We start from the raw sequence: 12,188 nt of genomic DNA, 5'->3' as shown, positions 1-12,188 counted from the left end.
GGGAATATTGGCATAGGATGGCAGTCTTAGGGTTTGTTCATTCTAGATACTTTAGTGTGGCATTGCAACATTTCTTTGTCTTGTTATCACTATCATGAAAGAAGGTAGCAGCAGGTGCCTTATTGAAGCATGGACAGTTATAAAGCATACAGTGGTTTCCCACACTGAGTGGGCAATGCTAAATATCTTCCCTTTGGAAGTACCATATCATCCCATGGATATTTTCTCAGACACAAGTCCTGCTCTTCCACCTAGAGTTGCAGCATTATGATTTTCCATCCCTTTGCTTTGAAGTCTGTCCCCTTGTTTAGGTTTCTACTGTTTCATCTATTGTTTATTATTATTATCATTATTATTATTATTATTATTATTGTTGTTGTTGTTGTTGTGTGTGTAGGCCTATGTATGTATATGTAGTTTCACCCTTCAATAAAACATTCAAGAAAGCTACCTCACAGGGTTGTTGCGATGATATTAAATCAAAATGGGGAGAACCATTTTAACCATGTTAAGTCCTCCTTGGAGAAAAGGCAGGATGTAAATGCAATAAATATTTTATTTATAAATATTTAAATTTATAAAATTTATAAGTGTGTATAGGACTGCAGACTTAGCAGGCTTCTGATACTACCCTTTGTTGTTGTTTTTGCAATAATACTGATGTGGCAATCCTATACCTAACTTTCCCTAGGATTAAGGCGGCCTGGTGTAGTGGATAAGAGCGTGGGACTAGGACCTGCGAGACCAAGGTTCAAATCCCATGAAGGCTCATGTATCCTACCTCGCAGGGTTGTCGTGGAGGTATAAATGAGGAAGGGGGTGTACATGCCACCTCGGGCTCTTGGGAGGAATGGGATGTTAGCGCAAATAAAATAAAATAAAATAAAATAAAATAAAATAAAATAAAATAAACGGGGATTACTTCTGAGTGTACATGTTTAAGACTGTGAGACAACTTCCCATTGATGGCGAAACGGCGCACTGCGCGCGCGGAGGAAGCGTCATGTTGTTTTTCTTTCCCCAGGCAGCTCACTCGATTGGCTCACGGGACTTTTTCCTAGCCAATAAAAAGTTGGGCGGGAAAAAACCCAACCCGCCCCGTCAGGCGGGGCCTTAATAGCTGAGCGGCTCTCTCTCCCTCGTTTTCTCGGGGAGCCTCTGACGTCAGCGGCGAAGGAGGCGGGGCAGGGCGAAGCAGTTCTTCCCAGTTAGGCGCGCTTTCGAGCAACTCAAGAAAGCTCCGTGGCGGTAGAGTTGGGGGGCGGGTGGTGGCCGCAAAGGGACAAGAAGGTGGGGTAAGTGGTGGCTGAGTAGGGCGCTTCGCGGAGGGAAATAGAGACGTGCTTGGGGTTCCAGGAATCCTGTGCTCTCTTGCCAGGGAGTACAGGCTGACCTCTCCTTTGGGGCGGGGCGGGGGGACACGTGGAAAGCTGCCTCCTACCAAGTCAGACTGTTGTTCCACCTAGCTCAACGTGGTCTACGCTGACTGGCAGCAGTTGTGCAACAGGAGTCTTTTCCAGGCGTACCTGCAGGCGCCAGCTCAGGGCCTGAGAGGTTTTTCATGAAAAACACAGGCCCTGAGCTGTGGCCCTGCATAGGATTTGTGTTGCCCCCCCCCCCCCCACACACTGAGTCTCTAAAATGCCGCCTTCTCGTCTCCTGAGATGTTAGCCAGGACTTGCAATGAAATCATATGCAGGTGTGTGCACCGAAAACAAGATAAGCTACTGGTGGTTAGGTACTTGGGCAAGTGTGCCACAAGTACAGAGTATGAAATGGAGAGATGCTCCATGGTGCCCTGCGGTGGATATACAGCCTCACCCTGTCTCTGTAATATATTGGAATTAGTTTTTCCTTGATTACAGAAACAGGAAGCAGCACAGAAGCTGAGGATCATCTGGGAGGGATGTGTGTGTGTGTGTGTGTAGAGGGGGTGTTCAGAGATGCCAAACCAATGGTCCGGCCTAGTATAAGGAATCTTTTGAGAGCCTGCATGGCATAGTGGTTAGAGTGTTGGCCTAGGACCCAGAAGACCAGGGTTCACATTTCCACTCAAATCATGAAGCTTGGTGCATGACCTTGGGCCAGTCATGGTCTCTCAGCCTAATTTAACCTCAAAGTGTTGTGAGGATAAAAAGGGGAAGAGGGGGGAAAGGAAGTACAGCACCTTGAGCTCCTTGGATGAGCAGTGGGATACAAATGTAATAAATATTGACAATAATAAGGTGGCATGGAATGCTTTGTAGGCATTTGGTGTAATCTTGGCTAGATTCCACTGTTGGCTGGGTTTCTGTGCACATAATGGGAGAGGGCTATCTTTACCATCCTCCACAAAGCCTCCCTTGTGCTCGTGTAATGTTTTCTTTCAGAGCTGTGTTGATAATGCCCTTTTTGCCCGCCTTTGTAGAAATGCTAGTTCAGGCTTCCTAAGACTTGGCCCTCCAGATGTTTTTGGCCTACATCTTCCATGTTCCCTAGCTAGCAGGACCAGTGGTCAGGGATGATGGGAATTGTAATCTCAAAACATCTGGAGGGCCGGGTTTGAGGAAGCCTGTGCTAGTTTATATATCAAATCAAATCAAATTTTATTAAACGGTCACAGACCAAATCGTCCTCTTCAACTGAACAACGAAGCACACACAAGACAAACACATGAAAAAACAGCATTTCGAAATTAAGATCTTAAATAAAATTAAACGTTTGCCTTTGCCTGCGCATTGTCAATGGATAGCTCATATTTCCTGCGTCTAATAGCAGAAACGCAGAATTTGGCAACATTACTAGTTTATATATGGTCATGGGTAAGGTGATTCAGAATACTGTTTTATGGGTTTCTTTTTCATTGCAGGAGATGGCTGGGGAGAGCCAGGAAGAAGCCAAAACAAAGTTTCCATTTCCTTATGTGCCATACCCCATTCAAGAAGAATTCATGGCTAAACTTTATCAGGTCTTGGAGACTGGGAAGATTGGTATATTTGAAAGCCCAACTGGCACAGTAATTATTTTTTTAAAATTTTTAGATAATATTTGAAGCGCTGATTATTCCCCATCTTTCTGCTACCTAGCCCTCAAGGTGGCTGTGTAAGCTTCACGTGGCTGTAGAAAGAATGCCTTGCAACATGGAGGAAAGGCTCTCAGGACTTGGTTGCAGCCAGGGAGTGGGGTGCTGTGGAAGGAGGGGAGGGAACAGGAGAAATAGTGTGGTTTGCTGCTTAGGAGCGTAAGAAGCTGCCTCACAGCAATACAGACAATTGACCCACTTTGCTTGGTGTCGTCTACACTGACTGGCACCAGCTCTCTGGGGCTCATACAGGAGTCTCTCCTGGTCCTACCTGGAAATACTGGGGATTAAGCCTAGTGTGCAAAGCACATGCTCTACCACTGAGCTACAGCCCTTCCCCAAAGTGCTGTACCAACCCAGAGTGCTTGGCTACCTGGGTTGCAGCAAAAATCTGTCATCGTGAATAGACAACAAACAGGTTTTGCCTTGTTGGGAGCTGTAAATGATGTCTGGGCTTTTGTATTCTAAATTCAAATGCTGCTGCCTAGATTCTTGAATAAGTGGTACTAAGACAACAGCAGCAACTCTGTATTTTATTTTTAGGGGAAATCTTTGAGTCTCATTTGTGGAGCCCTCTTGTGGCTCCGAGACTTTGAAGAGAAAAAGAGACAGGAAGAGGTGCGCCTGCTTGCAAATGAAAGTAATGAAAAGGGTGCAAAAGAACAGCCTGAGAAGGGAAGCCAGGCATCGGCCGGGGAGCCTGACTGGATCACCCAGTTTGTGCAGAAGAAAGAAGAACGGGAAATGGTCCACAGGCTGAAGGTAATGCTGCTTATTAATTAGAGCAAAGCCTGAATTCAGAGATGTAACTGTAAAATAATAATGAGAACATTAAAAAAAAATCAAAAGAGATAGCAAAAGCCTTGCTGGATCATGTCAAAGGCTCTTCTGGTCCAGTTCCCACAGTGCTAAACAGATGCCTGTGGGAAGCCTGAAAGCAGGACCAGAGTGCAACAGCAAATCTCCCCACCTGTGATTCCCAACAACTGGTATTCAGAGGCATACTGCCTCTAACAGTGTAGGGAGGCACAGTCGCTAGACAGTGGATATAGGAATCATGATTCATCTTGTAGCTTCAGTACTTCTCTCTGAGCCATGTACATTTAGCATCACCCTTAAATCTTTTGCATATGCCATCTAAAGAAACCAGAAATACTAGTTTAATATAGAATAATAATTTGTAACTCCAAGCCAGAAAGAGAATGATGTCCAAACCATAAGGAAAAAAACTTAATTGAAACATTTAAAACTCATGGCCTATGGCTGCAGTCCTGCATAGAGCCAATAGCTGGAAAATTATCCCCACAGCAGTATAAGATGGCAGCCCTTCCACCTCGAATACCATTAAACTGTGGTGGTATTGCAACACTAAAAGAACAAAAAAAGTTGCAGATACTATCAAGTATTTAATAGAGAACTAAATAAGCTATTGCTCACAAGTCTCACTTTACTCAGAAGTTCTCTTAGAAAATGCTACTTAAGCTATTTTTAAAAAGAGAGATTCTGGTTAGTAGCATCTTCTTGAAATGCACCAGGTGCCACATTTCCTTGTTAAATATGACAGTATCTATAGTGTTTCGTACTGCTGCATAACCATGTTGATTCTGCCTGCCCATGGGGAAACATGTAAAGTGGAAGATTCTTATGGGATATTTTCTCACGAGTCTCTGCCACCTGTGTGAAAACTGGGTTGCAGCTGCTGCTTTAAAACCTTATGCTCCAGGTGGTCTAGAAGCATATATAATCTAGGAAAAACTGAAGTTGGGAGGCTCTAATGTGCTTGGGATTCACAGGGGGTACGAAAACCGCATGCTGTTTTCTCTCTGTTTTTGTTCCAGGACTTAAGGTTGGGTTTCACAGACTGTTGTTTCAATTTTTAGGAGGAGCAGGTCAGGAGGAAGGAGCGAGAAGAACGTCTGGAGCAAATTCGCCACAACGTGAAGCTGAAATACATGTCTAAAAGAAAGGTGAGAGGACTCAGATACCACAGGCCTGTCCTTCGGTTGCCAACAGCACAATCCCAACCATGTTGAATTGCAGCTTCGTTGATAAGTTGTGGTTCCCGGAATGCTGAGAGTTCCATGGTTCGTGTGTTGAATGCTGACTAACTATTGGCGGGGAGAAAATGATGAGAAACTGAGCCAGGGGAGTAGAATAAAATGACTGGCACCCTAAAGAGGAATACTCTGCACTTGTTGAAGGCCCTGCTTGTTATTCTTTTTAAGGCTGCCGTATTGAGTGGTTGGGTTCCCCCTCCCCCCCACATCTGCTTTGATTGCTCTTGTTATTGACACAGTACATGCCTACTGCTTGTGTTCTCCGAGAATTTTCAAGGAGTGCAAATTGCATTTTTCTCTGGTTTCTGGGGGTTGAACGCTAAGCTCCTTAAACGCTAAGGGTTTGGAGGCTACTCTCTCAGGCCTTTCCTTATAGGACAGTGGGCTAATTGACTTGGAGGGACGCTGACACTTCCATTATGCTCATTTCAGAGGATGGAGGAGGAGGCGGCGGCAGAGCAACTGCTTCAGCTCAGCAAGGACATGTTGTCTCACCCGGATGAGTTGGGTACTTTGGAGCCGTTGGATCGGAGTGAGGAAGATCTGATCCTTGCAGAGTACGAGAGCGATGAGGAGAAGAAAGTGGGAAGCAGGTAAGAACGGCAATAAGATGGCACGTTAAAGGGGCGGCAGAAGCAGGCTACTTGGTCCTGTGATTGCATACTAGACCCTAATGGTCACCAGGAAGAAGGAAGAAGCAATTCACAAGCAGCGAAGGCCCCGTCTGCTCTGCTCATGAAGATTGCAGCTCCCTCTAGGTGCAGAAGTGCAACTTGGGTTTAAGGGTTGGATTTGTTGTCGTTTAGTCATTTAGTTGTGTCCGACTCTTCATGACCCCATGGACCAGAGCACGCCAGGCGCTCCTGTCTTCCACTGCTTCCCGCAGTTTGGTCAGACTCATGTTGGTATCTTCGAGAACACTGTCCAACCATCTCGTCCTCTGTCGTCCCCTTATTCTGGATATGCCAGAATAATCTTTCTCTAATGCTGTGGATTGTCTTTTATGACATATCTTGAAAAGCATTTCACTCACCGTAAAAGAAAATATTTCATAGCAAGTCCCCCCCCCCCCCCTGTTCTGCAAAGTCATCAGGGGGGGAAATGAGGGGAAATTTTGCGCCTTCACATTGCTAAATAGGAATGTGCTGGCTATCTGTAGTATGTGGACAGAGACCTGCTTAAAGACGGGGAGAGAGGGTGTTCGCTGTGTCATACGTGCTCTGGATTATGACACAAATGTTTCAGAGGGGCTACAGGAAAGAGAGACACAATTGTGCTTTCACCCATAGGTTAAGTGAAGAAGATGATGAAGATATGGAAGAGGAGCATGTAACTAAGGTAAGGTTTCAATGGGCATCTGGTTCCTGTCCTTCAAATCTGTAGGTGGGAAGTTTCATGACAAATTGGCATGAATTCGCCAAGCTCCTTACTTATTTTTACTTTGCCCATTTCTAAGGCTCAAATTAGATAACTGCACACACACACACACACACACACACACACACACACATGATACAGTTAAAATCCAGTGAGAATCCCATCTGACTCTCCTACCCTCAGTCCGGACACTACCACAATGGCTGAAGTCTATCCCAAGTGGAAGAGTTTTGCCTATTTTTCAAATGATGTTCACATCTGGCTTTAGTGAGCCCATCTGGCTTTGCTGATGCCGTGGCATACAAAATGTTTCCCTTCTGGCTGTTTGGTCCCTTCTGAGATGCATGGGACCAAGCAGTTGCCTGAGCGCTGTGAGTGCTGACTCTGGGCCAGAGTGAGCCCCCCCCCCCCGAGGCAAAGTTTTGTATTCGTTGGGCAGGCCTTACAGATGCCTCTGTCCTACTGCAGAAGCAAAGGAGAGAGCATAAAACCTGCATTGCTATCACATCTAAACTGGCCCTATATGAATTGGTTCCCCATTGTGTTTTCTCTTCTGTTTCTCTTCCTCAGATTTACTACTGCAGCCGAACGCATTCGCAGCTGGCTCAGTTTGTACATGAGGTTCAGAAGAGCCCTTTCGGCAAGGAGACGCGGCTGGTCTCCTTGGGGTCTAGGCAGGTGCGTAGCCCTCTGCTTTTCCTTGGGGAAGCTGGGTTGCTAATGAAATTTCCCTATGGCTGGAACTAGACATTGCTGACCGCTGGGTTGCCATCAAAGTTAGCAAGCTGTTTTCCCAGTTCCTCCTCCCCTTCCCAGAACCATAGGTCCATCCAGATGTTCAGCCACATTGTGTGAGGGCACACATTGTGGAGGGGGTTCAGGACTGTGCACGCCGCGTGCTGGCCCTGCCCCTCCACTCCTGAAGGGAGGTTCTAATCACATCCAGCCTTTGGCACTTGAAAGCTTTATGGTGGTTGCCAAACCCTCTCCCCCCCATCCTTGTTATCAGTGTATCCTCTTACAGAGAGGCTTCTAAATGGGCTGAAAATGTGAAGGTCAGGAACAAGGGGGAGGGGCACAGCCTGCACATGGTATGTACCCTCCCTATCCATTTGCTGAATTCCTTAATAGAGCTGTTGAGTAAGGGTATGGAGTGTCCTGCTTGCCTTGTGCGATCTTCCCCCATCAGTCAATAAAATGGGGCAAGGGTGCACTTGGCATAATGATACTACGTCATATGTCTCATATGTCAGAGCCAGTGTGGTGTAGTGGTTAAGAGTGGCAGACTTGTAATCTGGTGAACCGGGTTCACGTCTCCGCTCCTCCAAATGCAGCTGCTGGGTGACCTTGGGCTAGTCACACTTCTCTGAAGTCTCTCAGCCCCACTTACCTCACAGAGTGTTTGTTGTGGGGGAGGAAGGGAAAGGAGAATGTTAGCCACTTTGAGACTCCTTCGGGTAGTGATAAAGCGGGATATCAAATCCAAACTCTTCTTCTTCTTTCTAAATATTTATGGGGAGAAGAGGAGGAACTGGATGTATTGTCATTGCTGGAAACACCCTGTGATCTACATCATGTCTATTCTTAGAACTCCCTAGCATGGAAATAGTTTCCTGGTGGCACTTAGGAGCAGTTAAAACATTGCTATCTATCTATCTATCTATCTATCTATCTATATATATATATAGTGAAGGTTAGGAATTGCTGCATTCCCCCCCCCCTTTTGTTGTTACTTGCTCTTGTATTTTAGGACCCACCCTGATTTTTGTGGCTGTATTCACTGTAATGTTTTTTAAGATTGTTATTAACGTTGCATTTTAAATGGTCACAACCCACCCTGGGACCTTAGACTGGTTGGCGGGTGGTAATGATAATTATTTAATTAGTTAATTAAAATGTTCAAGATGCAAACCAGAAAAAATAAGAATCACCTTCAGAAATACAAATTCTGAGTAAGAAATTGGATACTGAGCAGCATGGCACCCTTGTGATAATACAAATACTGAACACCCTTCGTCTTGGATTTGTGTGTCTGCAACGCTTATGGCACTTCATACCGCAGAAACGATAATCACAAATAGTTTTCCAATCCTAAGAGTGAGGTGCTGGAGGGGAAAACATTTAAATATAATTTATTAATTTTCCCCCTATACATACATACAAAAAGTATATAAATATATAGGGTGGCAGTCAATGCTAGTCCGATTCTGAGTAGACCCGTTGAAGTTGATGGGCATAACTAACTTAGGCTCATTAATTTCAGTAGATCTTGATTGAATACAACCCATACATTATTAATCAGTTACTCTTGTGGAACTTAATCCTATTACTTACTATTATTCCATTATTTATAAGTAATTATTCTACCCTGCTGCCTTATAGCTTAGTAATAAAGTTTTTCAATGTTTGTTATATTTTGTCTCAACTGTGAGAAAACTTCATAGAATTCGCCTCTCGTAATTCTGCTCCGTGTATGTTGTGAATGTGTCTTTTTCTTTTGTTGTAACTGGTTTCTGCTTTTTCCTGCCTTGCCTGTCTCAGAACCTCTGTGTGAATGAGGAAGTGAGGCACCTGGGAGCCGTCCAGCTCATCAACGACCGTTGCATGGAGATGCAGAAGAATAAACATGGTGGGAAAGTGTCACATGCTGGGTTACTGGGAATAATGACTTAAATGGTGCCTAGTGTATTTCAATTTAAAAAAATGAACAGGGTGGTGATACAGTGACTACTGCAACCGACACAAGATAATATCACAAAGGCAGCTATCTGTAAACAAACAATAAACGTCCATAAAAATTGCAAAAGTAGTTTCTTTCCCAAATAGGTTTTATCTTAAACAATTGCAAACACAGTAAATAAAGAGTTTGCTTGTATTATATCAGTAGTTCAGTGCTCATTTCTTCTCTTTCCAAAATAAACCTTATCTTGAACAATTGCAAACGCAGTAGTATAGAGCCCACTTGTGGTTCAGTGCTCCGACATCGCTAAAGACCTTGGTCACCGAGCTTTGTAGTAAATAAAATACAGGAGAAGAAAGCATGTAAATGACTTAAAGCAGGGGTATATCTCCCCATCTGCATGTTTCCATCGGGAGGAGCATAGAAAGAGGATGATGTCCTTCAGTTGGTTAAAATGACTTTTGCCATTTTTATGGACATTTGTTGTTTGTTCACAGATAGTTTCCTTGGTGGTATTATCTAGTTTAATTCACTGGCAGGTTCTACCATCATCAGTAAAGTGGGGCCTGCAATAAAATGTTGCAGCGGGGAGTGCTCCTGTTCAGGGTTCCAGCCAGCGATGTCCCCGGAGCCCTTTTATCTCTGCTCACCAGCGGCTTGTAGCCCCTGGTGGAATACCCTCAAGTGGAATCGGCCCTCTAGAGAAAACAGGTTGCCCATCTTTGCTGTAGGAAGGGCCCCTCGCACTGCTTTTACTCACGTTAATATTGAACGTCTCTTTCTGACCTTTTTTTGCTTCCAGAGAAGAGTAGCACAGGAGAGGAGGCAGAGGGGAAGAAAAGGCGCGTGAGCCGAACGGTTTGTCCGTTTTACTCCTATGAGCCCATGCAGCTCCTTCGGGATGAAGTTCTGGTTGAGGTGAAAGATATCGAGCAGCTGGTGACTCTGGGGAAGGGAATGAAGGCCTGCCCGTATTATGGAAGCCGATATGCTATCCCAGCTGCTCAGGTGAGCCCCACAAAAAAGCAGACCAGCCACTTTGCTTTAGCCTCAAATTCTTCAGCTGTTGAGCAAGGCAGGTGAAAACCATGGTCCTGTAATAGACCTAGTCCTGTTGGGAGAGAGATAAATTACAGAAATTGCCTCCACCCCATCGCTGCTGATTAATTAAAGTGTCTTCCGTCAGCGGAGGGGACGCTGTTGGATATGGCCCAGATCAGATCAACCAAAAGTGATTTAATTGCCTGGCAGCAAAAACCTGGTAGTGCCTGCCTTTCGAACGGTTGCCCTATTGGAGCAGTGGTAGCCAACGGAGTGCCCTTCAGATGCTGTAGACTGCAGCGCCCATCATTCCTGACCGTTGACCTTGCTAGCTGGGGATGATGGAAGTTGTAGTACAAGATACGTGGAGGGCACCCTGTTGCCTAATTCTACTATAGAGGGAAGGGGCTCCTTTTGTGGCCTCCTGCCTTATATGCCTCTCCCAGGACCTTTTTGCCTGCTATGCAGTGACAACCTTGGGTTTGCCACTGAAAGTACACTCAGTGGGGACTAGAAAGTAGTCCCATGTTTGCAAACGCATCTTGCCCCTACTTCCTGTTCACACTTAATTTTTTTTGTGTGTGTTTTGGGAATGCAAATGCACCATGTTTGGTGGACCTTACTTACCTTTAGTCCCATCAAAGTGACAAATCGCCCTTGTCACTCATGCCTGTGTCCCTCCTTCAGCTGGTGGTGTTGCCATATCAAATGCTTCTGCATGAAGCTACTAGAAGTGCATCTGGGATCAAGCTGAAGGATCAGGTGGTGATCATTGACGAAGCCCACAATCTGATAGACACCCTCACCTGCATCTACAGTGCCCAGGTTAGCGGTTCTCAGGTGAGCCAGGCCTCAGAGCCCCTGCTCTGCTGCGTGTTTTTGGTCTTCCACCATAGAGTTCACATTTCCATGCTGGTGGGTTTTTCTTTAAAGCCGCCTTCAACGCCAACATTTTATTTCTGTTATAGCTGTGCTGCGCCCATTCCCAGCTGTTGCAGTACATGGAGCGCTACAGGTAAAGCTATTTACAACTCGGGTTGATGTGTTTGAGCACAGTGTGAAACTAGGTTTCTTTTTTGCTATTTTTATTATCAAAATTTACATGACTGCCAATCTATAAAATTATTCAGGCGGCTTACGAAGTAGAAACAAACATCATAAATGGCACAGTTTGGACATTATGCTAAAACCAAACCATGGCTTTGCACAAATGAGCAAACATGTAGGCTCTTGGGTGTAAGATGGCAGCCACAGCCCTCTTCCCTGGGACCTGCTGCTGCTGCTGCTGCTGCTGCTGCTGCGCTATGCAGGACTAAGCCATGGTTTGGCTTACTGTTATACCCAAATCAGAACTTGTGGTTTGTCTCACTCCAGACAAACCACGAGCTGTAACTAAAGGTTTGTTTTTGGTTTACTGCTCTTGGTTTGTCTGGAGTGAGACAAACCACAGTCTTAGGTTTGGATGTAGCACTAGGCCCAAACCATGGCTTCGCCTCGGATAGCATAGCAGCAGTAGAGCAACAGGGTAGAGCGCTGCAGTGCATGTTTTCTCGCATGTGCTCAGCCATGTTTTAAAAATTCAATTGTGGGAAAAGGCAAAAGTAAGCATAAAGTACAGCACAAAACTTTCCTTCTAGCAGAGATAGTGTAAAACAATTTGAAACTATATTCTCCGTTTGCATGTGGAAGAAAGGAGAGGGAGCATGCAAGTCCCAAGACTTGAGGTTGTTCGTCCGTGAAACAGCAGTATGTGGTTTGCTGTTACAGTAAGACGCCAACTAAGTTTGTTCTTGGTATGAGCTTTCGTGTGTACATGAAAGCTCATACCAAGAACAAACTTAGTTGGTCTCTAAGGTGCTACTGGAAGGAATTTTTTTTATTTTTCATTTTGTTTCAACTACGGCAGACCAACACGGCTACCTACCTGTAACTAGTAAGACGCCAGTCATAGTTGTCTGTCTATATGTGGCAG

At 45.1% G+C, this 12,188-nt stretch overlaps 1 protein-coding gene across 2 annotated transcripts in view; it reads left to right on the top strand.

Moving 5' to 3' along the window:
- Positions 1-1,251: 1,251 nt before the first annotated feature.
- DDX11 (DEAD/H-box helicase 11) overlaps positions 1,252-12,188 on the top strand; it is a 31,638-nt gene continuing 20,701 nt past the window's right edge. The window contains exons 1-11 of one of the 2 annotated variants that reach the window (XM_033162134.1): positions 1,252-1,295; positions 2,849-2,995; positions 3,605-3,823; positions 4,942-5,028; positions 5,551-5,711; positions 6,408-6,456; positions 7,066-7,173; positions 9,037-9,124; positions 9,978-10,183; positions 10,904-11,056; positions 11,185-11,231. In XM_033162134.1, coding sequence (XP_033018025.1) covers positions 2,852-2,995; positions 3,605-3,823; positions 4,942-5,028; positions 5,551-5,711; positions 6,408-6,456; positions 7,066-7,173; positions 9,037-9,124; positions 9,978-10,183; positions 10,904-11,056; positions 11,185-11,231 — 1,262 coding nt within the window. In that variant the 5' untranslated portion in view covers positions 1,252-1,295; positions 2,849-2,851. The remainder of the gene's footprint in view (positions 1,296-2,848; positions 2,996-3,604; positions 3,824-4,941; positions 5,029-5,550; positions 5,712-6,407; positions 6,457-7,065; positions 7,174-9,036; positions 9,125-9,977; positions 10,184-10,903; positions 11,057-11,184; positions 11,232-12,188) is intronic. The other variant, XM_033162135.1, reaches the window with a different exon arrangement.

The sequence above is a fragment of the Lacerta agilis genome, chromosome 10 (assembly GCF_009819535.1).
Source record: "Lacerta agilis isolate rLacAgi1 chromosome 10, rLacAgi1.pri, whole genome shotgun sequence".
Classification (NCBI taxonomy): Eukaryota; Metazoa; Chordata; class Lepidosauria; order Squamata; family Lacertidae; genus Lacerta; species Lacerta agilis.
The sequence above is the reverse complement of the archived record's forward strand: the minus strand, read 5'-3'. Positions and strand labels throughout refer to the sequence as shown.